This window comes from Schistocerca gregaria, chromosome 3 (assembly GCF_023897955.1).
Source record: "Schistocerca gregaria isolate iqSchGreg1 chromosome 3, iqSchGreg1.2, whole genome shotgun sequence".
NCBI lineage: Eukaryota > Metazoa > Arthropoda > Insecta > Orthoptera > Acrididae > Schistocerca > Schistocerca gregaria.
Window position 1 is genome coordinate 110,461,742 of NC_064922.1, and position 25,106 is coordinate 110,486,847.

At 38.0% G+C, this 25,106-nt stretch overlaps 1 protein-coding gene across 6 annotated transcripts in view; it reads left to right on the plus strand.

The window, feature by feature from the left end:
- Nucleotides 1-25,106, plus strand: part of LOC126354013 (uncharacterized) — a 114,208-nt gene that overhangs the window by 28,296 nt on the left and 60,806 nt on the right. For 3 of the 6 annotated variants that reach the window (XM_050003325.1, XM_050003327.1, XM_050003326.1), the window contains exons 1-2: nt 1,134-1,596; nt 21,408-25,072. In XM_050003325.1, the coding sequence (XP_049859282.1) occupies nt 1,251-1,596; nt 21,408-25,072 (4,011 nt within the window). In that variant the 5' untranslated portion in view covers nt 1,134-1,250. Of the gene's footprint in view, nt 1-1,133; nt 1,597-21,407; nt 25,073-25,106 lie in introns of those variants that run through there. The other 3 variants (XM_050003331.1, XM_050003330.1, XM_050003329.1) reach the window with 1 other exon arrangement.

Consider the following 25,106-nt stretch of genomic DNA (forward strand, 5'->3'; position numbering starts at 1 on the left):
ACGTAGTTTGCCAATTCCAAACTTCTGAACATACAGAAACCTAGAATTGACCGTCAGTATTGCATATTTTTAATGGTGTATATGTTATGTATGTTATTTTTGAAGGGCGTATATAGCCAACTCTTTTGACAATTTTAGTAATTCAGGTGTCAATAACCAAATAGGATGACTAAGGTCTCTCTGCGGCTTAATTTGTATACCACTGAATGACTTATTTGCCTTGAACATGGAGATATAACGCTCTAAAAGCAGACTGTATATAAAAATATAAAGTAGCTGTATGGTCATTCCCCTCCCATCACTCTTATACAATGAAACTCAGGTTTGTGGACATATCAAATTCGGCTTCAATAATAAATCTGAAAGAATGTTAAAATTTGATATTTTTTTAGTTCTTTGAACAGTATCGATGCACCAACGCAATCAATCCTAGGTTTGAAACTGTGATTTCGTTATGTCCTATATGAATGACAAGCCGTAACTGCCCTTTAAATTGGCAATTTATCTGAGTATACTCGTAAATTGCAACCAGTCGCTTTTCTGATGCGATTTATTGCACCACTAACTAGTTTTCGAGCCACTGTGGGGTCATCATCAGATGGTGATGTTAAGAGAAACGTTATATCGTGTACCAAGTGCAGCTAGATGCTGTTTTGATTTGCCATGGACGGGGTGCACTCACCGTTACCACAGCGCCTGGCTGCATTTCGTCCACGTTCTTGTACACACCTGCTTCTGATGATGAGCCTGCAATGGATCGCAAACTAGTAATAGTACAATAAACCTTTTCAAAAAATAATAAAGAGGCTGGTTGCATATTTATTCCCAAATAAATTGCCAGCTAACACTATCATGTTTGGAAGTTATAAATCGGAGGTCAGAATAAAAAGTTGGTATCAACCAACGTCTAGTCGTATCAACTATCAAACTTAAAAGGAGGTTGGTATAGCAAAAAGATGGAGGTATATGATATGTAAAATACTTATGTAAAGAACGTTTGATAAATCAATTACAACTGTATCACGATGCAAAAGCATGTAATACAACGAAAAATGCAATCGTTTTGCATGTACAGTGCAAATAGTGTCTTCGACTATCTTTGACAGAATTCACTTCTAGAATCTTTGCTTCAAATGATAGTTGTGTCTTTGTGATATCTGAGTGTGAAGAAATGTAGTGAATGGTTTTAGTTGAAATTTGTTGTTTTGTAAGTATTTGTGTCAGCATTATCCATTGATCTAGGAAGATAAATGGCAGACGGCATTGAGAAGCGTTTAACGGATATGACTAAAGGAAGTCAAGATGAACCAGAGGAAGGCGAAATTTGTGATGATGAACCACAAGAAGAATTGAAGTCTGTAGAAGATCAAAATTTATCTACGATTGTGCCATTGCTGAAAAAGTATTATCCGGGCACTTCTGACTTTGTTCCTCGTAGACAGTGGCAATTTACGTCTCGTGAAGTCGGGGGATTTGTAAGGGAATGCAGAGGAAGAAGGAACAGCGCGCATGACAGAACAAATTTTGCAAGACATGAGATAGTTACTTCGCCTTACCTGAGGCCATGGGGAAAAGGAGATCCAACTAGAACACATTGTGAGTGATGATTGTAAATGTTACATGTGGACAGTATGTAGTAAACATGTTTGCTCCTCGGTAGCAGTTAGCTAATACTGAGATCACGACCGTATAGTTTCACTATAAAGGGTCCAAGAATTTTGAAGTTAAGGCAAACGAATGCGAATTCACGTTAGTGTTATAAGTACTTATATCCGCTCTTTCATTATTTACAGTCCTTTGTTTTCAGTGTAAGTAGTTTGCTGCTGACGTATTTACAGGTATCGACATGCAATTAGTGTGCCTCGTATACGTTACTTGTTTAGTACTTTATCAGTTAATACCAGTTTTCTTGACGTGGTTTGGATTATTTAATTGCAGTCAGGAATTTCATTTAACGTATACATCCGTTGGACACAATGTATATATGAACCCATTTCTTTTTTATACTAACGTGAATAATTTTGGTAGTTCGTTTGATGCGGGAATTTAGTTTCTTGTAGAGTGTAATTCTCATTCACTGTGTATCTGTGGCTTTTATTTTGTATTACTGCAGCCTAGCAGGCTGCATTGGTTTGCGAATACTGGGAACATAATCTTGTCATCTGTGTATTAAAAAAGGCAGATCATTAAAGATATGAAGGGTTTTCCATGTTTAAAGCATATTAAATCTTTGTGAATAATATTAGTCTAGTGCTCCTCTGAAATATCAGTATTGTGCTGATGAGTTTATTGAAACCGATATTCATATTGTGTTTTGGTTTTGAAAGAAACGGACTGAAAGATTTATTGTTGAAAACTGGGAAAGTGCACTATGTATTTTATTGTTGAAAACTGGGAAGTGCACAGTGTGTTTCACATTAATGGGAAAAATTAGATACCATACACATACACTACTGTAAATCACAATTGGATTTAATTTTTGTTGACAGAAAGTCAAGTTTCTGTTCCAGAGGTAACTAGTAAATTGTCACACTCAAACTGCACGATTGGGAATGTGGTAGTTGGCCATTGTAAATCTCTCCCTCCCTCCCCCTGACTAATATTCGTTGTTGGCATTGTCCTGTTGTGTAATATAATAATGTCGCCCAAGCAAATAGAGATCAGAACACTTGACCTCCCCTTTGACAGTGTAATGTAAGGAGTGCATGTGACACTAGAAAATGTTCAGAGGCAACAAGGATACAGCTAGCTGAATATTGTATTACATGAAGTAGTATGGAGAGAGGTCTTTATCCATCAGTGGATATCAAGTGGATAACAGTATTATATTTTAACTTTGTGCTTGATAGGGGCCAGTGGTGTGGAACAGGTGCCGGTTTGTACACAAGTCGTATGCTCAATGTTGTGTGCACACCAAGAAAAAAAGTGCTACCAACTGTCAGAGATCAGGCAACAGTTAGCATGTGGTGCTGAGAAACAGCTGTGACTGACTGACATATCTCGCCTTACTACTCAGGTCACCAAGACATCAATTACAAAGTTATTGTAACTGAAATCAAACAATAATGCAGCATAAATTCTGTTAATTTTATTTATTTATTCATCCGTAAACAAATTTCTTTGTATGGATGTCGTCATTATACATACATTTGTTCATTATTTAATCACATAAGCTATGTATATTACACACACAATTTATCATTGAGTTACATAATGCAGAAGAACCTGCTTCAGTCAAAAGAAATAGATCACAAGACTCCTCTAATGCGTATATGGGTAAATTACAATCTAGAATGTCCACTTTCTAATAGATTAATCTGATTATTTATTTATGCCAATTTTATGCTGCATGAATTCTCTAATCGAGTAAAAACTTTTTTTTAGTAAATATTCTTTAAGGAATGCTTTAAATTTAGTTACTTTATGTTTTTGATTTCTTTTGGCAATTTATAGTATATCTTGACACCTTGGTAAAACATAGTGGTTTGAGTTTTAGTTTGATTCAGTCAGTCTAGGTACAAGCAATTGCTGTTTCTGGTTTGGTGATCATGTATGCAGCTGTTTGCTAAATATTGCTCAATATTTTTGTGAATAAAAACTGTAGTTTGCAAGATATATTCACTTGGGATTGTCAGAGTACCCCATTTTTTTAAATAGCTCACTGCAGTGTGCTCTTTTGTGACTCTTGCTAATTATTCTGATAGCTCATTTTTGCAATCTGAACACACATTTCATATTTTGGGCATTTGCACCCCAGAATGTTATACTGTAATTTATTATAGAATGTGTGTGTGCAAAGTAAGTCATTCTCTGGCATGAAGTATTGCACACAGTGACTAATATTCGTAAGGCATAGCATGCTGTGGTAATTTTTTCCCAAGCATCCTAATATGTTCATCACGTTTTAATTGTTGATCAACATACATACCTAAAAATTTTGTGCTGGCTACAGACTATGGTTTAATTTTGAACTTTAAGTTTTGTCATATTCGGTTTTTTCTTTATATAAAAGTTTGTTATTAGTCTTTTTCACATTAAAGGTTACTTTGTTGTGATTCTGCACTTTCTCCAGGCATATTTTATGACAAAATAAATCTCGGGTGAACAGCCTGGTATGAGTGTGCATAGGACACAGTATTTCGGCAATCCACCACGTTACCATCGTCAGGTGCGCTGATGTACTGACCGGTGGTGGGCCGGGGCCATGTACCTGGACCGCGCATGGGGTGCGGACCGCACCGACTCATAGGAGTTGCTTGAGAGAGTAGTGGGAGGGAGATTGTCCTATATATACAGGGCGCCAGCACACCGCCGGTCAATACATCAGGGCACCTGATGATGGCAGTGTGGTCGATTATCTATATTGTGTCCTATGCACACTCATACCAGGCTGTTCACCCAAGAGTTATTTTGTTACTTTGTTGTTATTTAACTAGTTGCGAACTGCCGTAAGTGCCTTTTTGGCTTTTACATTTAACATTTTCTGGTGACCGGTCTGTAATTATTATATTGCTGTCGTCAGCAAATAACACTGCTTCATCTTGCATTACCCACTGTGGGAAGTCATTAATATAAATAAGACGTAATACTTCGCGTAACACACTCCCTTGAGCTACTCCAATGTTCAAATATTCTTCATCTGAAAGATGTTTCACCAAATAATTTGAGGTATTTGAAATTTGAGAAATCTCCACCCTCTGCCCTCTGTCTGCAAGGTAAGATGTAAACCATTTATTTACAACCCCCCTGATTCCTAGTGCTTCAAGTTTACCTAGTAGTATTTCATGGATTTGGATCTAGGAAAATGCCTGTTACTTGCCCTCTTTTATCTAAGGCTTTTAAGAACAACTCTTGTAATTTTTTTATAACTGCTTCTGTTCCCTTTCTAGTCCTGAAACTGAACTGTTCTTTCCATAGGAGTTGGTATTTATTTAAGTATTCCATAAATCTGTGTTTCATAATAGTTTCCATTATTTTTGAAAAAGGATGACAGCAGTGAAACTGGTCCGTAATTCTCTATATTATCTGTATCACCTTTTTTGTGTATGGGAAGAATTTTTGCATGCTTTAGATAAATAGGGAAGCAATCTGATGAGAATGACTCATTTATAATGTCTGCTAAGGGTTCTTTTATGCTGCTAATGCAGTGTTTTAGTACAGACATTAGAACTTCATCTAAACCTGTGGATGATTTACTCTTGAATTTATGTACAATGCTACTGATTTCCTCTTCATTCGTGGGTAGCAGTAGCATTGTGAGCGATACATAATGCTTTGCCATTGTGTGTTGTGTTTTAGGAAGCTTTTCTTGCAGATTAGTTGCTATATTACTAAAGTAGTTGTTTATAAAGTTTGCCAGGCCCTTATAATTATCTGTTAAACTACCTTTGTTTCTAATTTTTATGTTCACCTGCTTTGATTTTGAGTTACCAGTTTCTTGTTTTACTGTATTCCAAATGGCTCTGCTTTTATTGTTTGAGTTCTGTATGGTCTTTCCATTTTGGGTTCTCTTTGATTCCTGCAACAGTTTTCTGTATGTCCTCTTGTTTTGCATGTTTATTATTAGGTTTTTGCGTGACCATAATAGATTTTGTTAAAGTTTTACTATTGCCAGTACAATACTTGCAGAGACAGTCATTTGTTTTACCCTATAGTGCAGTTATCAAAAGTGCACCTCTTGAGTTTTTGTCACCTTTGAGACATGCTTCTGGCAGTATTTTCATAAGACACAAAACTAGGCATCTTGTACAACTTTTTGCACTCTTGTGTGAAATAATAAAGAAATATTTCTTGGGCAATTTTCATATAGATAATTTGAAGCAGTCTGCCAAAAAAAAGGTAGATGCTTGGAAAATAATGAAGTTTACCATTTTTCTTTATGGAAATAATTGCAGGATTCGTCTGAAATTTTGCCAGTAAGGACAAGGTCTTAAAATATAAAATTTCATTCCCCTACTTTCCGAAAGATTGAGGGGAAAATTGATGATTTTTGTAAACGTGCAAAAAAATAGGTATTTCTAGTCCTTTTTAAAGGAAGTCTTCTTCTGGGTCTTTTAGACTGTTTTCATTAGAAATAACATGTTCTAAACCATCTAAATAACTGGATTTGGTTTTGCAATGTGAGCATATGAAGCCCAAATAAAATCAGGAGGTACATTGAAAATATGCCCGTATTCTACTGGAACTCAAATTAAACCCGACATATTTTGTTACATTCTACAATTGTTTAGTACTCTCTGGGGAAGATATCAAAAGCACTGATAACAAGGAAAAACAACTAAAAAGATGGGGGTGGGGGTTGTCTCACAACTTGTGACATACTTACACTTGTTTTTCTGCCATAATAACTACAGAACAGTTTTAGACCACAGTCACATTGTTTAAATTTTGATGAAGTTCACAGTAGTCCGCATGACATTTTTGGAAAGGATTCATGTTCTAGAGAACTATGGTTTTTTTTTTCTGTGCAGTGTGCGATACCATTGGTCTAATAATTTCATTCCTGTTTAAAGTATAGCATATTTTGTTTCCATATCTTGCAGTTTATGTGAAGCATTATTGTATAGATGCAAAAATAATATAAATGTGTTTCTGTTCTACATTGTGGCTTGTCCACATATGGATTCTTTAAAGGGGAACAAAATCCAGCATCCCCACCGGCATAGGGGTCACGCCCAATAGCTGTAAAAGAGCAGGGTCATTTCCCTATCTACTCACTAGGGATGCCCAGCTCGGCGACAAAGGATTTCGTTGAAGTTTTAGGTGAAAATTTGCGTATGTCCTTAGTGAACATTGGTGGAGCTGAACTTTTGTCGAAGCAACACTGGGTGAGATATAGTCACTTGTTTATCAGGAGGTGAAACTTTGCACAGATTGAGTGTGAATTTCTGGTGATTTCGAGCTCTCGGGAAGTGTTTGGACAGTAATGCCAGAATATTTTAGCAAAATCGCCCGAAATAATAGACATCCGATAAAATTTCAGTGGTTGGTTTGCAATATAGTGTCTTTAACATTGCTGGATGCTGTATGGAAAATGTGCTTGAAGCTTCTACAATGCTACTTCCAACACTAAAACTCATAATAGTGTCAGTACACCATACTCTAGATAATAAATATGTCTCCAAATTGATATTTGGAGACATAAACATTGATATGAGGCTAAAGACATCTAAGAAGCTTTATCTATAGAATATGTTGAGATCACATGATCTATATTGCATTAATAACAATCCGACAAAGCAGTTATCCTGTCTTGATAATGTTATCACCAATGTTGAAAAAGATCTGTATAAGCTAGGGTTGTTCGATACTTATTTTCTTTCAGACCATGAGGGAATATGGTTGAAATTAAAAATCAGTAAACCTATATCTAACTGCCCCAAAGCAAAGCATATCAGGCTATTGTAAGATCAAAATATTGACAACTACAACACACAGTTGCAGATGGTTAGATGGAATGACATCCTACTTGATAGTGAAACTGTCGAGGATGCATTTACAGTTTTTTTCAGTATACTCGCAGACATTTTTAAGGCCTGTTGTTCAAAAGTTCTGAAAAGAAATACGGCAACAACCAGAAAACATTACTATACACCCAAGCGGTTCACACCCACTCTGAGGCTTAGAGCATTGGTTATGATTTATTATGATAAATATAAAAATCATGATGCAGACAAAACTAGTTACATTAAGTTAAAGAGTAAATACAGATCAGAAAACAGGTTAGCAAAGTGTGAGGCATATGACAATTACATTGATAATTCTGACAACAAATGTAAAGCTGCATGGAATGTTGTAAAGACTGAACTGGGGAGAAGTAAGAACTGTAAAAGTGATGACTGTAATGTGAATATCACACCAGATGAATTCAATGCCTATTTCGTTAATGCTTGTGACATAAGTTCCTCTGCTGCAGCTGAGTCAAATAATAAATGTCAACAGGACCTAAAGGAACTTGTATCTTTCCTACAACATTTGGAACACATTTCTCTTACATGTGAATGGAAAGAGGTCCAGTTAAGTGATATCATGAGATCAGTTGCAAAGTTAAGAAGTTCAAGAGCAGAAGACATTTATGGTCTTTCTAATTTTGTAATTAAAAAAAAAGAGATATAATAGCATCTCCACTCTGTGTATTTGTAAATTGGATGTTTACTAGTGGTTGTTTCCCAACATGTTTAAAAATGACAGTGGTCACACCACTACACAAAAAAGGAGACAAGTCATGTCCAAGTAATTATCGACCAATTTCTCTTATACCCATTCTATCGAAAGTAATATAGCATTGTATGCAACTCCAAATCCATAAGCATCTATTGGCCAACAACCTCCTCAGTGATTCTCACTTTGGATTCAGGCCTATGTTATCAACTGTGAAGGCCGTGGAAAATATTATTCCTTTAACTTTGTCTACATTTGAATCCAAACTTTCTGTAAATGCCACACTTGTAGATCTAAGTAAAGCTTTCGATTCTGTCAACCACAGAATTCTATTAAATAAGATCTGCTTGTATGGTTTTGAACGCAGAGTACTATCTCTGATTAGGTCTTATCTGAGTGAGAAAACAAATAGTACATTTTAACAGGAAAAAAGCCCACACACTGGGTGTAACACGAGGTGTGCCACAAGGGTCCGTGCTTGGAACCTTGCTTTTCATAATTTATGTAAATGATCTGTCCAATAGGATGCCTTTTAAGTCCATACTATATGCAGATGACACCACCTTTCTTTCAGTAGATAGGGCCTTGGATATACTCGAGCGCAAAAGTGCAGAACAACTCAGAATATCCAGTGTATGGTTCAGAGCAAATGAATTACAAATTAACCACTCTAAAACTGTAAACATTCTATTCAGCCTATGTAACAATGACAACTGTAGTTCCTCAGTTAAGCTTCTTGGCATTCATCTGGACCCAAAATTAACCTGGGACACTCACACGTATTATGTATGCAAAAAGTTATCCCGATTCACCTATCTGCTAACTAAGCTCAGGACTTGTGTGATGGACGAGCCACTGCTAAATGCCTATTATGCCTTTTTTCATAGCCACCTCATGTATGCAGTACTGTTATGGGGCAACGCCTCTGGGGCAAAAAGAATTTTTCTTTGGCAGAAAAGGGCCATTAGGTGTATTGCTGGAGTGAGAAACCATGTATCATGTAGACTCTATTTCAAAGAGTTAAAGATACTGACACTTACATCACTGTTTATTCTCAGTTGCTTGGTGCACATAAAGGAAAGCCAAGAAAGTTATAAACGGCGCGAGTCTGTACATAGTCATTACACACGTGCCAAAGGCAGATGATGGACATCCCAGTTACCAGGCTTAAAAAACCCAAAACAGTTACACATAAACAGGGATACAATTATTTAACATGCTACCACCTACAGCATGCAGTGTATCACTGAATGTCTTCAAAAATATTACAAAAAGGGCTTGGACAAAAGCATTTTATACAATAGAAGAATTTAAAGTATGTAATAAAAATGGTCTAATCTATTAAAACTTGCTGTATGACATGACCACCCTATTACATAAGTTCTCCTGAAAATGTTATTGTACCATGCTGTTGTGTTTTAATTACATAATGCATTTTCCCCAATGGTTAACATGTATTAAGCCTGTCTCATTTATATTTGTTAATGTTTTTTCTTAGCATGTGTATTGTATTACACATACAGTATCTCCTTTTGTCATTCTGCGCGACACATTTATGTTTAATGACTACTAAACATGTTCAGTATAAAACACATGTACTCATTCAGAATGTTAAAAATGTATGACTTATTTTGTAATTATGTAATGTATGTAAAATGACATCAATTGCATGAAAAATGCTTAAAGATGGATCAATCGAGCAATCAATGTGGGAGGGACTACAGGCATGACGAAAATGAAAATTTATGTGTTGTAACCTACCAACACAAAGTTCTAGAACATAACGTTTCATTTGTTTAACACTTTGCAATACTGAATAAGCGCAAAATTGAAAATTTTGTAAATATGTTCAAAATGCTGTGTCTTCGACCAGATTTTGCATGAAACGAAGTTCTATAAAATCACGTAAGTGCACCTTTAACGTGAACTATAACATGCAATAGGTCTATAGCACAAGGGTGTGCAATACAAAATTTCATTCAACTGTTGGTTTCCAATTATCTACAGATTCGTCGAACAGATGATTTTTGTGAAAAAATGAAAACACTGTTTTCTATTAAAAACCAGTCTCATTCGGAACAACGTAATTTAAGTGGCCCAAGGACAGTGGGTTTAATTTCCATCATACACCAACAATGTTGTATAATTGTTGCAAAGTAGCCGGAAAAATTGCGCAGCAAATAATATCTTAACTTTGTCTTCTTATATCTCGTTGATTACGGGCATGGAAATACATGAACCTTTGGACAACAACTTGAAATACAAGGTTTTCCAAAATATCATTTACGTACTTCTTTTCATTATTTGCTGCGCGATTTGCAACAATTTGTTCAACATTGTTAGCATATGTTGGAAATTTAACCCATTGACCTTGGGCCACTTTAAACGCGTTGTTTAGAATGAGACTGGTTTTGAAACTTGTAAGGGAAAACGGTATTTGTAAAAGAAGTGTCGAATACATTCAATTTGCATTTTTTCACAAAAATCTTCTTTTCGGTGCATTTTTAGAGCATTGGAAAATAATTGAATGAAATTTAGTATTCCACGTCCTTGTGCTACCGATCTATTGCGTGCTGAGGTTCACGTTCAGCTTGCGACTTGCTCAGAGATAAAAGAACCTGAAATTTAATTTTTTTTCCGTACCGCGGTTTCGCGGCCAACTTTGACTCAAATTATGTAGCCCGCCTTGGATAATCGAACTTTTTTATGGTTAAAGTCATGGTATTTGTGACGAGCCCTGTTTGGAGAATTTTGTAGCTAAAGTTGTCTGCAAAAACAGATTGAAAACACTGCATTTTTAATTTTTCTTTAAAATCGTCAATTTTGCGCATAATTTTGTCAGCATTGGAAAGTGGTACATAAATGAAACATGTTTTAGAACCTCGTGTTGTTAGGCTACTACATGCAAAGTTTCACGTTCATCATACCTGTAGTCCCTGAGATGTAAGAAACCAATCTTCGAAATTTTTTCGGATGCCTATTTTTTTGGGCAATTTTGTCTTAAGTAGTGTCTAAATGGGTTTAGTAAAACTCTTTTTATTATTCTTAAGAGGATGCTTTAAGTTGTACAAGATGGGCAACTTTCACGTCTGTCAATATTTTGTCAGAGATAGAACAGCTCAAAGTTAAGAGAAATTTATGCTTGTTCTGAACAAAATCGCATCTCGGCAAGCATTTCTTCAATGAATGTTAAAACTTTTCCAATGTTCATTGGGTACATGCCTGAAGGTTCACATAAAACTTCAACGATGTCTGTGATGGTCGAGCAGCAAAATGTTCTGAAAATAGGTGGTGTAACATGGGATGATCAAGCAGCCACAGGTTCCCAGTCCTGATAAGGTTTTTTTTCTGAGGCTAAAGCTAGAAGAGGTCTGTCTTAGAATAATCTGTTTGTCTCCCTCAAGCTACTTGATTTATTCTACAGGTTTCATTAATTTAATGTAGAATATTATGAGGAAAGCAATATGACTGAGGGTGATGTAATAACTACGATAATGAGCTGTTCTGGAACCCAGTACTTGTCACTCTTTGATGATGGTCAATAAAAAGAATTTGCTTGTCCATGTGAGTGCTTCGCCCTTATTAAAGCATCCTTCTGTTCAACAGAAGTCTCAGACAATTCCAGTCCATCCTTCTTTTTTATAAATGTGTGCAGCATATTGTCCTGGCTGGAGGTCCTTTCTATTTGCAGGTGGTGCTGAGAGCATTAATGGCATTAAATTAGCTTTCATCAGCACCAAAGAATTTGAATGAAATGAAATGTGTGTAATGTAAGGGAATTGGATTTTTTTCCCCCCCCCGGTTGATGAAACAATAATTCAGATCAGCAACACTTCAACCCGCCCCCCCCCCCCCCACCCCACCCCCCCATGAACCATGGACCTTGCCGTTGATGAGGAGGCTTGCGTGCCTCAACGATACAGATAGCCATACTGTAGGTGCTACCACAACGGAGGGGTATCTGTTGGGAGGCCAGACAAATGTGTGGTTCCTGAAGAGGAGCAGCAGCCTTTTCAGGGGCAACAGTCTAGATGAAAGACTGATCTGGCCTTGTAACACTAACCAAATTGGCCTTGCTGTTCTGCTACTGTGAACGGCTGAAAGCAAGGGGAAACAACAGCCATAATTTTTCCCGAGGGCATGCAGCTTTACTGTATGATTAAATGATTGCGTCGTCTTGTGTAAAATATTCCGGAGGTAAAATAGTCCCCCATTCGGATCTCTGGGTGGGGACTACTCAGGAGGACGTCGTTTTCAGGAGAAAGAAAACAGGCGTTCTATGGATCGGAGCATGGTATGTCAGATCCCTTAATCGGGCAGGTAGGTTAGAAAATTTAAAAAGGGAAATGCATAAGTTAAAGTTAGATATAGTGGGAATTAGTGAAGTTCGCTGGCAGAAGGAACAACACTTTTGGTCAGGTGAATACAGAGTTATAAATACAAAATCAAATAGGGGTAATGCAGGAGTAGGATTAAAAATGAATAAAAAATAGGAGTACGGGTAAGCTACTACAAACAGCATAGTGAACGCATTATTGTGGTCAAGATAGACACGAAGCCCATGCCTACTACAGTAGTACAAGTTTATATGCCAACTAGTGCTGCAGACGACGAAGAAATTGATGAAATGTAAGATGAGAGAAAAGAAATTATTCAGGTAGTGAAGGGAGACGAAAATTTAACGGTCATGTTTGACTGGAATTCGTCAGTATGAAAAGGGAGAGAAGGAAACATAATATGTGAATATGGATTGGGGCTATGAAATGAAAGAAGCAGCCACCTGGTAGAATTTTGCACAGAGCATAACTTAATCATAGCTAATACTTGGTTTAAGAATCATGAAAGAAGGTTGTATACATGAAAGAACCCTGGAGACACTAAAAGCTATCAGATAGATCATATATGGTAAAACGGAGATTTAGGAACCAAGTTTTAAATTGTAAGACATTTCCAGGGGCAGATGTGTACTCTGACCACAATCTATTGGTTATGAACTGCAGGTTAAAACTGAAGAAACTGCAAAAAGGTGGGAATTAAAGGAGATGGGACCTGGATAAACTGAAAGAACCAGCGGTTGTACAGAGTTTCGGGGAGAGCATAAGGGAACAATTGACAGGAATGGGGGAAAGAAATATGGTAGAAGAAGAATGGGTAGCTTTGAGGGATGAAGTAGTGAAGGCAGCAGAGGATCAAATCGGTAAAAGGACGAGGGCTAGTAGAAACCCTTGGGTAACAGAAGAAATATTGAATTTAATTGGTGAAAGGAGAAAATATAAAAATGCAGTAAATGAAGCAGGCAAAAAGGAATACAAACGTCTCAAAAATATCGACAGGAAGTGCAAAATGGCTAAGCAGGGATGGCTAGAGGACAAATGTAAGGATGTAGAGGCTCATCTCACTAGGGGTAAGATAGATACTGCCTACAGGAAAATTAAACAGACCTTTGGAGAAAAGATAACCACTTGTATGAATATCAAGAGCTCAAATGGAAACCCAGTTCAAAGCAAAGAAGGGAAAGCAGAAAGGTGGAAGGAGTATATAGAGGGTCTATACAAGGGCGATGTACTTGAGGACAATATTATGGAAATGGAAGAGGATGTAGATGAAGATGAAATGGGAGATACGATACTGCGTGAAGAGTATGACAGAGCACTGAAAGACCTGAGTCGAAACAAGGTCCCGGAGTAGACAACATTCCACTGGAACTACTGACAACCTTGGGAGAGCCGGTCCTGACAAAACTCTACCATCTGGTGAGCAAGATGTACGGGACAGGCGAAATACCCTCAGACTTCAAAAAGAATATAATAATCCCAATCCCAAAGAAAGCAGGTGTTGACAGATGTGAAAATCACCGAACTATCAGTTTAATAAGTCACAGATGCAAAATACTAATGTGAAGTCTTTACAGACGAATGGAAAAACTGATAAGCCAACCTCGGGGAAGGTCAGTTTGGATTCCGTAGAAATGTAGGAACACGTGAGGCAATACTTACCCTACAACTTATCTTAGAAAATAGATTAAGGAAAGGCAAGCCTACGTTTCTAGCATTTGTAGACTTAGAGAAAGCTTTTGACAATGTTGATTAGAATACTCATTCAAATTCTGAAGGTGTCAGGGGTAAAATACAGAATGCGAAAGGCTATTTACAATTTGTACAGAAACCAGATGGCAGTTACAAGAGTCGAGGAGCGCGTAAGGGAAGCAGTGGTTGGGGAGGGAGTGAGACAGGGTTGTAGCCTCTCCTCGATGTTATTCAATCTGTATATTGAGCAAGCAGTAAAGGAAACAAAAGAAAAATTTGGAGTGGGTATCAAAATCAGTGGAGAAGACATAAAAACTTTGAGGTTCGCCGATGACATTGTAATTCTGTCAGACAGCAAAGGACTTGGAAGAGCAGTTGAACAGAATGGACAGTGTCTCGAAAGGAGGATATAAGATGAACATCAACCAAAGCAAAAGAGGATAATGGAATGTAGTCAAATTAAGTAGGCTGATGCTGAGGGAGTTAGATTAGGAAATGACACTTAAAGTAGTAAAGGAGTTCTGCTATTTGGGGAGCAAAATAACTGATGTTGGTCGAAGTAGAGAGGATATAAAATGTAGACCGGCAATGGCACGGAAAGCGTTTCTTAAGAAGAGAAATTTGTTAACACAGAGTATTGATTTAAGTGTCAGGAAGTCGTTTCTGAAAGTATTTGTTTGGAGTGTAGCCATGTATGGAAGTGAAACATGGACGATAACTAGTTTGGACAAGAAGAGAATAGAAGCTTTCAAAATGTGGTGCTACAGAAGAATGCTGAAGATTAGATGGGTAGATCACATAACTAACGAGGAGGTATTGAATAGAATTTGGGAGAAGAGGATCTTTTGGCACAACTTGACTAGAAGAAGGGATCGGTTGTTAGGACATGTTCTGAGACATCGAGGGATCAACAATTTAGTATTGGAGGGCAGCGTGGAGGGTAACAATCGTAGAGGGAGACCTAGAGATGAATACACTAAGCAGATTCAGAAGGATGTAGGTTGCAGTAGGTACTGGGAGATGAAGCAGCTTGCACAAGATAGAGTAGCATGGAGAGCTGCACCAAACCAGTCTCAGGACTGAAGACAGAACAACAACAACAACAACAGCATTTAAAGTGATAACTTATATTTTCTGGCGATAATTAGAGAGAATAGTGAAAGAGATTTATTGACATTGGATCTCCAGCCAGGACAAAATGCTACACGCATTTATGTAAAGGAGTGGTGAATTGGAAACTCAGAGACATCCACTGAGCAGAAAAAAGCTTTAATATTGCTGGCGGTCAAGGAGTGAGAGGTACTGGGTTCTGAATCAGCACATATTACAGTTATTCCAACGTCCACAGTGTTGTTAATGGCCAGTGGTGTATGTAGTTCTCCTCACGACATTCTATGGCAAATTAATGAAATGTGTAAAAAAAAATTAAAGTACATTGAAGGAAACATAAGCTTAGGATCCTGAAAGAGGCCTTGCCTAACTTTGGCCTCTAACAGTGAAAGAAATGTCTAAAGTATGGGATCCTGTGTAAAGAAGTCCTTATCAGGTAAGGGAACCTGTGGCAAAGAGACCCACCTCTCACTGCTGTTGGATTGTTGTACATGACCCCTATGCTGTTGGGACTGCTGGTTTTCTCACTTCAAAAGAACCCAGCAGTGCACTAGCCACCATGGACAGTAGCAACACATTTATACTAGTTTTCATCAGTATAATAATGTTTCACATGAATCACAAGCTTAGAAAACACACAATATACTATACTTTTAATGTTAGTTCATTAAAGTAGTACATTAATAGTATTTCACAGTAAAAAGATATAACAAAGTTGTCTCCATCATGGGCCCTTTCCAAAACATTCCAGGTAGACTGCTGTGAACTTCACCAAAATTTACACAATATGACAGTGGTATAAAACTTGAAGGCAGTTTATTTAATGTGTGTTGCAGCTATTGTGTAAGAATTTTACTGCCATGCTGTCCAATCCTTTGTAATGCACAGTTAAATTTTGAAATTGAAAACCAGTTTGGTTCTGTAGTTATCATAGGAGAAAAATAGGCATAAGTATGTCACAATGAGTTGCAACAAGAAGAAAGTGGTGTGGAAGTTGAAAGATGTCTGTGTTTGTGAGTACCAGCTGGAGGCAGCTGCTCGGAGCTGACACACACAAGCCAAATGGTTGTACCTGTGTGGCGGTGGCCTCTTGCAGAATTTTCTGTGTATTTGTTGCTTGATACACAGCAGAAGCAGTATATTTTATTACTGCAGTTCAGTGTATGATTTATACTGGTACAATACCCCCAAGAAATTTCCTCCTTTTACCAGCCCCCCTTCCCCCTCCACAAGTTTTAGTGTGGCAGTCATACCTTAAATTTATTGCCTATTATGTTGTAAAATGACTAAGTCTTACTACATAAATAAGAATGAGACCAACTGCGTGGTTTTCCCCTGCTTCCTGGGTCTTGTGTATCAACACACCATGATCTAGACAATCAAGTCAGAAGGACCCATTAGCTGGAATTTTTTATTTGTATCTTGTGTCTGGTTTTCACTCAAGAAGGGAAATTGGTCAGTTTCATGTGAAGCTGCACTATGAGATTCTTAAGTTATTATTTTTATTATTGAAATTGATGGAACATGAAACCTTTCTGGCAGATTAAAATTGGTTGCTTCATCAAGACTTGAACTTAGTACCTTTGCCATTTGCGCGCGAGTACTCTACCAACTGAATTGCCCAAGGGCGACTTATAACTCAGTTACCCAAAGACGACTCACAGCCTGTCCTCCCAGGTTTACCTGTGCCAGGAAATTTGGAAGGTGGGAGATGGAGTATTGGCAGAACTAAAGCATGTAAAGCCAAGCTGTGAGTTGTGCTTGGTTAGTTCAGTTGGTGGAAGATTTCCCAGAAAAAGACAAATGTCTTGAGTTTGAGTCTTTGTCTGGCAAACAGTTTTAATGTGGCAGGAAGTTTCATATCAATGAACACTCCACTGCAGAGTGAGAATTTCATTCTGGCAACAGATGCTTGTTATGCATTTAATTTACTGTTTGTAGAGAACATGTAATAATTTTTGCCATTACCTGTCAACTAATTACTTTCTCTTCCTTGTGTTAGCAGAGAATATTTAAATCTACCTGGGAAGTGATTTGAATGGGGGAAAACTTTAACGTACTTGACTGCGTTAATTGGTTACAAACTGCAGGCAAAATTGACAGCCAACATGTTATCTGATCAGAGCCTTAAAAGTAGTTTCAGTGCAGTAATTTCCTTCTGTATTATCTCTTAAGGAACTGAGTGAAGTAGTGGTGTGATTAAGGCACTTGCATTCGCTTAGGTACATGACAGAATAGTTCCTTCCTCATATATAGACAGATTGTTGAGTCCTACACACATGGATACTGATGGCAAACTACTTGCATTGAGATCACCAGTGAACATACTGCTGTACACTTTATTAAACATCAGGTGGTACACGGCAAGACTTGAGACACACTGGCAAGTAGACAATGAAGTAGGCACATCCTGTGAGCGAGCAAAGACACAGGTACATAAAAGCAAAGACAGGCAATGATTGTGGCTCACAACATTCCACATTTTCGTTTGAGTGCTTTATACTAAACTCAACATCCCCACTTCGTCATTAAAATAATTCTCTTAAAAACAGCATGACTCATACAGTTCTTAAATTCATAATTTTTTTCTTAATCCTTTCATCATTATCACTTCTTAGTAAGTACACTGTCCTTACAACTTTGTTACACAGAACTTCCTTCAATTAGTGATGTCTAATATCAAAATGTTTCAGTATTTTATGATTTGAAGTTCCAGAGAAGTTTAATGGAGTCTGATTATCACAAAATAGTCACTTGCCATAGCCTATCAGTTAATGTAATAAATTTCTTAAATAAATGACATCACGACAAGTATCAGAAAGAACCAGGTACTCAGCACCTTTGCTAGAAAATGCAACAGTCTTCTGCTTAGCATTTTGTCATGAAACTACAGAACCATGCATCTTAAAAATAAAACCAGTATATGTTTCTCTGTCCAAGGAACAATTTGCTTAAACTGCATATGCAAAACCACTAGTACTAAATCTCGGTTTGTAAACTACAGACAGTAATCCTCAGTCTTCTTCAAATATCTCAGAATTCTCTTAGCACAATGCCGATGCTTGTTAAAGCTATGAATTAGAAATTGACTAAAATAGCTCACACTGAAAGAAATATCTGGTCTTATAAGTAGAGACATACATTAAACTACCTATTAGGGCTTGATAAGGAACATTATCAACCTTATTTTCTTTTCCTTAGAAAATCTTATTTAGTTTCAGTAGGAGCTTCTACAGTTTTACAATATGTCTTATTGAGTCTTTCCAGCTGCTCAGTGTTCTTCTCATGACTTAGACAACATTTCATTAATCTTGTCATATTTTATTTCCATCTCCAAACAGTTTTTAGCTATTCTTAAATTCTTTACTTTCGATTCCAAACTTATGTTTCAAGAATTCAGTCTCACATGTCAGTTCATGAAGTAAAAGAATCAGTAACATAAAAAGCTATGATAGTAAGCAAACCTTTATTCTATGTTTCAAAAACAAGAAAGGTTGTAGCCTATACTGTTTGTAATCCAAACAGCTCAGAACATCATTTACTCTTTGATTACATACTCTTGTCGCCAAAAATAGTCTTCCCCTGGCAGGATGGCGATTGGGTTCTGAGGCAGAAATAAAAAGAATGTGCCGCTTTCATAGAGGAAGTTGCAAGTGCACTACAACTGGAGCTACTCGACAACTGGCCAAGAACTGACTAGAGCTTCAAGCGGGTTGTCTCTTATCCAGGTGATCTGGAGTGTCTAGCTCAGGGGGTGTAGCACTCGTGTGGCCAGTGGTGGTGTGGCAACAGCCGGTGTCACTGGTTGCTGACAGGAACAGTGGAATCTCTTAGTGGTAAGCAGTATTCGCGGAGTGATTGCCCCCTTTGTGGTAGCAGCTGGCTAAGATAGCACAACAATAAATCTCATAATATATCACTTGTTTCATTTGAACTGCTTTTTTGATTTTGTAATCTTCTTCATTTCTTCTTCTGGAACAAGTATTTGATCAGTTTCTTCCTCTGACTCACTTTCTTCTGAAGCATCATTTCCTCATCTTACCCAACTGAACTCGTGATTCCTTCATGATTCTGTATTTCAATTTTCTTCATTTCTGTTTTCCAGTCATCACATCTCTGCTTATCGTTACATTATTTTCTTCAGGATCGTAAATCCTATAGCCTTTTTTAGTGTTGCTGTACCCACTAAGATAATTTTTTACCTTTTTCTTATTTTGCTCTCTGCAGTGTGACCTTGCCTCCAGTTATCCTGAGATGCCTAATGTTTAGTTCCTTTCCTGTCCACAGTTCATAAGGAATAAAATATTATTCCCTAATCTTGAATCTACTGGCCTCTTGCACAAATTTACTGCACTATTAACAGGCTCTACAACAAAACATTTTATCAATTTGACCATAAATAGTATGCATTCTGCTTTTGTAAATCCGGGTGGTTTTCAACCACTTTCTAAAGTTATTGAAGTTTTCACAAGTGCCATCCTTTGTCTTTAAGGAACACACAAATCCCATTCAGTTGCAATCATCTTCAAAATGAGAAAACAATTTGCAATGCCTAATGACATAACTTCCATTGGTCCACAGAGATTTGCATGCATAACTTAATGGAGCTTTTTTTCCTTTGTGTGGAAAAGGCACTTTTGTTCGCTTGCCTTCAGTTCATACCAAACAGTTCTGCATACTAATATGGATGTTAACGTCTTCATACACCATTCCAGCAGCAGCACCATCTTTCATTTTTGTAAGATTCTGTGCATTTAAATAACCTAGTCTTTGATTCCAACTGAGTGATCAGTTTTGTATGCCAACAAGATGCAGGAACCATTCCAAAAAAATTACTACTTTAAGTGTTCAGCTTATAAACACCATTACTAAAACCGACAGTTGCACCTGATTCTAGATTCTTTAAAAAAATATAAAGATGATCACTAAGAAATTCAACTGAGTTTCCTTGTTCAGTCAGCCTCCTCAGACAACACATTTGCTTTCAGTTGGACAACATAATAATAGCAACATAATTATAGCAAGTCTTTCCTACAACTTTTGTTAAATCAGCACTGGAATTTGTTTAATTTGCTGCCACAATTTTATGCCCAAATCAACATACCATGCACTTCCATCAAAAGACCTGGATAAAATCCCTGCAATGAAGATATCTGAGGTTCTGTTTTGTACAATGTCATTAATCCCACTGTTTGAGGCACTTTTAAAATGTGTTATTTCTAAATGATGACACATAAGACCCATTTAGGTGAAAATACTTTTGTTTATGTTGCAAACTACACTCCAAAGGCACTTCCATGTCAAGAAACTTCATTTTAATTGTATCTGTTGTAATAGGAATTCCTGAATGTTCAGTGGCCATAATCATAGCAGATTATTTTTCTGGTAATTCTGCTAATGATGATGAACCAGTTCATCCATTACTCACAATATCAGTTCCATGTAGGTTGTGACCATTTTCTATCCCTTTATTTACTTTGCTTGTCATTGTATCACATTTTTGATTACAAAAGCCAAACATCCATAGTTTCACACATTAACCAAATATTTCGTTGGTACGTTTTAAAAACACGATAATTCTAGTTTTTAATAGTTGTATTCTGAACTTGGCCCGTTATCTGTTGAGAGTTCTTTGTATGTGGATTATGCTGGTAAACTACTTGTATTGGAAACACTAGTAAACGTATTACTGTACTCCTTATTGGACGACTTCGCATGGTGTGAGAAATAACACAGTGGCAAATATATGCTGGCAGGTAGACATATGGAGACTGAGCAGAGACAATAGTACATAAAAGCAAAGACATACAAAGATCATAGCTGATAAGAGTCCACAGATATTCATTTGATTGGTTTCGGCTAAACACACCTTGTGCTTTCTCTAATTGTATTTTTGACAGACTGTTAATCTTCTTCTCCTTGCTCTAAAATGCACATGTCATGTTTACATAGAAATTCTACTTGTTAAAAACCTGTATATCAAGAGATTTTAATTTATTTTGTGCTTAGCTAATTCTTTTTGTATGTACATATCAGAAGTGTGTCTCGGCATTTTGTTGTTTAAGAACTAGTTTTAGTACCTTTTGCAAGAACATCTTTCCTAATTTCCAGGTAATGCCCAAGAAAAGGAAAACAGGCATCATGCAAGAACTGAGTTAGCAAGAAGATGGCCATCTCGGAAAAAGCATAGACACTCTCTACATCAGTTAGCTGACTCGAAATGCCAGACAACTTCAGATCCTGTATCAGATCAAGAAGATATGCGACGAAAAAGTAGTACTATTGATAGTAAAAAAAGTAAAGAACATGGTGACAAGAAATCCAAGAAAACTCATTCGAAGAAGCACGTGACGTCAGACAAGCCAAACAATTTGCAGACTACATCAGTAACTAACACATGTAATTCCACTGGAAGTGGGAACCTTGGAGAAGAATCGTGTGTGGAAAGTGCACTGAGGAAGCGGATACTTGCAATGATGGCTGCCAAGTACAGTATTGATGCTACTCATGAAGGAGGATCCACCAATGACAACAGTCCAGGTGTAGAGTTTGAAGAGGGAATTGAAAAAGTATCTAAAGAGAATGTTGATGCTCAGGAATGCTCTGGTGAAGGAAGTTCCTCGGCAAATCGTGAATCACCAGAAATTGAAATCATTGAGGTAGAAAAGAAAGTACCTGAAGTCATCACTTTGGATGACAGTGATGATGAGGTTCAAGAGGCACAAGTATCTATTAATGATACTGATAAAACCCAAGAACTGAATAGAGTTGTATCCAGTCAGGAAAGATGTGAGGAGTTGCCATTATGTGACACTTTAACGATGCAAGGGGGCATTGCACACGAGAACAGCCAGGATTGTACGAATTCTGAAGATACTGGAGGGAATGTACAGGAAGTGAGACAGCTACAATTGGAAACACTTGTGGAGGAAGAGGGTAGTCGACATCAGGAAGAGGGCTTGTCAGAGCAAGGGAACGTGTGTCAGAAAGAAGCTTTACAAGAGGAAGTGTCTTCACATCAGGTTGAATGTGTGCAGGGAGAAATGGCTGCTCACCAGAATAAATATGTGGAGGGGAACCAGAACTTACACCAAGAAGGGACTGCACTTGAAGTAGTTTCAAAAGCCAGTGACAATGATGGAGTGATGGGGAGCTCTCATGAAAAAGATAGTGTGCAGAATGAACAACACTTGCATGTGGCAGAAAATGCAGAACAGGAAGAGAGTGAACAGCAGCAACAGCAAAGAAGTGAACAGCGTGACACAACAGATGAAGTTAATGCTTCACAGGATCTGTTACCTGAAGATGAAGATCTGATACTATTAAGATTAGAAGCATTGCATTCCAGCAAAAATAAGGATCAGCGTTGTGTAGAAGACAGATCGAAAAGAGAAGAAGATGAAGTCCTGCAGTTGAGGTTAGAGGCACTGAGATCTGCTTATTTAAAGAAACATATGGCTAGAAAGCAGCATGGCTTGAGAATTAAACAGAGGAAAGCTACTTCACCAAACAGTAAGTCTCCAGATCTATTAAGTCCATTAAATTCACCAGAACTTTATCCTGAAACATTGCCAAACAAAAATTCAGAATTGTCTCACCAAATTTTGTCAGATTTGCCTCCTCTTCCACCAGACCCACCTCCTGATTTCAATACAAGCACCATGAAGAAAATGCAGGAGCCAGATGAAACTACAGCCCTTGTTGATATGGATGTATCCAACAGTGATGATGAAGGGAAAAGTGAAAGAAATATGCTTGTCACCTGCAAAAATAGTGTCGCAGAAGCTCCTGTATCTAATGGAAGCTGTTTAACAGCACCAGGCACGGGATACTTGGCAGTATGCCCTGCCCCTGCAGTTTGTGAGTCTGTGACACTGGAGGATGCCCCAGATATGCTAATGCTTCAAAATGAACAAGCTGTTCATTTGAATCAATTGCAATGGTCACAACAATTCCCTGGCTACAGATTCCCAGAACAAGGGCATTACAGTATTGGAGGTGCTTCCTTATACCCAACGACTTTCTCTGAAGGTGCTCTTTTATCTTTACCCCCACCACCCCCACCTCCACCCCCTCCACCACCACCATCAGTTCCTCCTCTACCCCCAACATTGCCACCCCCACCTCCACCACCTCCTCCACCTTCTGCAGTCCCTCCTCCACCACCACCTCCAGGTGAAGAATCAACGAATTCAAGTGCTGATGTATTGACAGATTTTCAGGTGGAAGATGATTATGTCAGAGATGCTTCACGGGAAACAGGGGATATCTCCACTTCAGAAAAACGTGAGTGTAATCCTGTTTCATACAATGTTTTGAATAAAGAGAACTCGAGTACTTTGAGTGTAAGGGAATCCAATCTTGAAAGCAGCAATTGTGAAATCAATCTGAAAAGTGTTTCTGTTGAAGGCCCAGACATGCCTGACAAAAGTAACTGCCATTCACCTGCAAATTCCTGCAACCTGACTCCAGTGACAATGGTTCTGGAAGTCAGTGAGAAAATAGGTGATGAAAATCCTCGGAAGGATGGTCCAGTTTCTCCTCACATTGCAGAGCAAGCCGTAGATGTTGGTGGAAACAATGAGATGGCAGATAGTGTAAACTTCCAGAAACGTCCTTTTGGTACGAAGGAAGTGACTGAGGTGGATGTGCACACCAAGCCAGATGCGGACCATGATGAGGAGTCTGGATTAAATGATGTCAGATCAGATAACACAAGTGAAGGTGATCCAATGGATTTATCATCCATGATAGTTTTGGATGAAGTAGGCCCCACTTCCTCCCCAGAACCAGAGTATCCTGAGAGGATTTGCCTAACAGTGCTTGATGAGGTGGGACATGTTGACAGTATAGATGAAAATGAAGAGCTTTTACGTACTAAATTATTGGAAAGTATGTGCGAGAAGTCTAGAGCAGCAAAGCAAAAAGAAGTTGGCAGTGAAAGCCAGTCACAGAAGCCTGTTTCGAGACAAAGTGCAATAGTAATTCCAAAAAAGTTACCATCTGTGAAGCGTGAGAAGAGTGTGGCTAAGTCTGTACATAATTCTACACTGAGGACAAGAGGGGCCTTCAAGCGCAGTCTGAAACCGGCATTTACTAGGAGAAAATATAGCTCTCTCAGTCATCGACAGGAACAAGGATCTTCAGATAGATTTAAAAAGCAGAAAGAGCTTGTAAGTTACAGAAAACCAGTTCGGAGATCTCAAACAAATAATGGTTCATTGCAAGTAACTGTTGCCATGACAGAAAGCAAGGGCAATAGTACCAAGAGAAAGATAATCCCTTTTGATGGAGGAAAAGCTGTGGAACGATTTGTTATACGCCTCGATGAGGACACAGACAGTGGTGAAGATGATGGAGGCAAACTAACTGTGGGCAGTGGAGAACATAGGGTTGTTCATATTAGTGAACATGCAAATACTAAATTACAGAACTCTGCTCAGTCCTCAGAAATATTTCCTGTTTCCGGCTACAAGGAAGACAGTCAAAACTCAGAACCCACTGCATTGTTACATGTTGAGGGGCCGCTCACTTGTAGTACGTTGGGTACTGAAGTAGTTCCTGCCGCTAAAGAGTTTCAAGAGAGTCTTGACATACTGCTGAAGCAGGCTAGATCAGAGGCAGAGGCACGTGGAATTGGAGAAGTGAAATGTGTTGCAACAACAAACACTCCAATACAAATTCATACAGTGGCAGATAATTCTCTGGTACCAGGTTTGCAACGAAAAGACAGGACTGTTACCATAAGGGACAGCCCATTGACTGCAACTCCTTTGGTAAGTAAAATTTAAAATGGCTTTGATAAAAAGT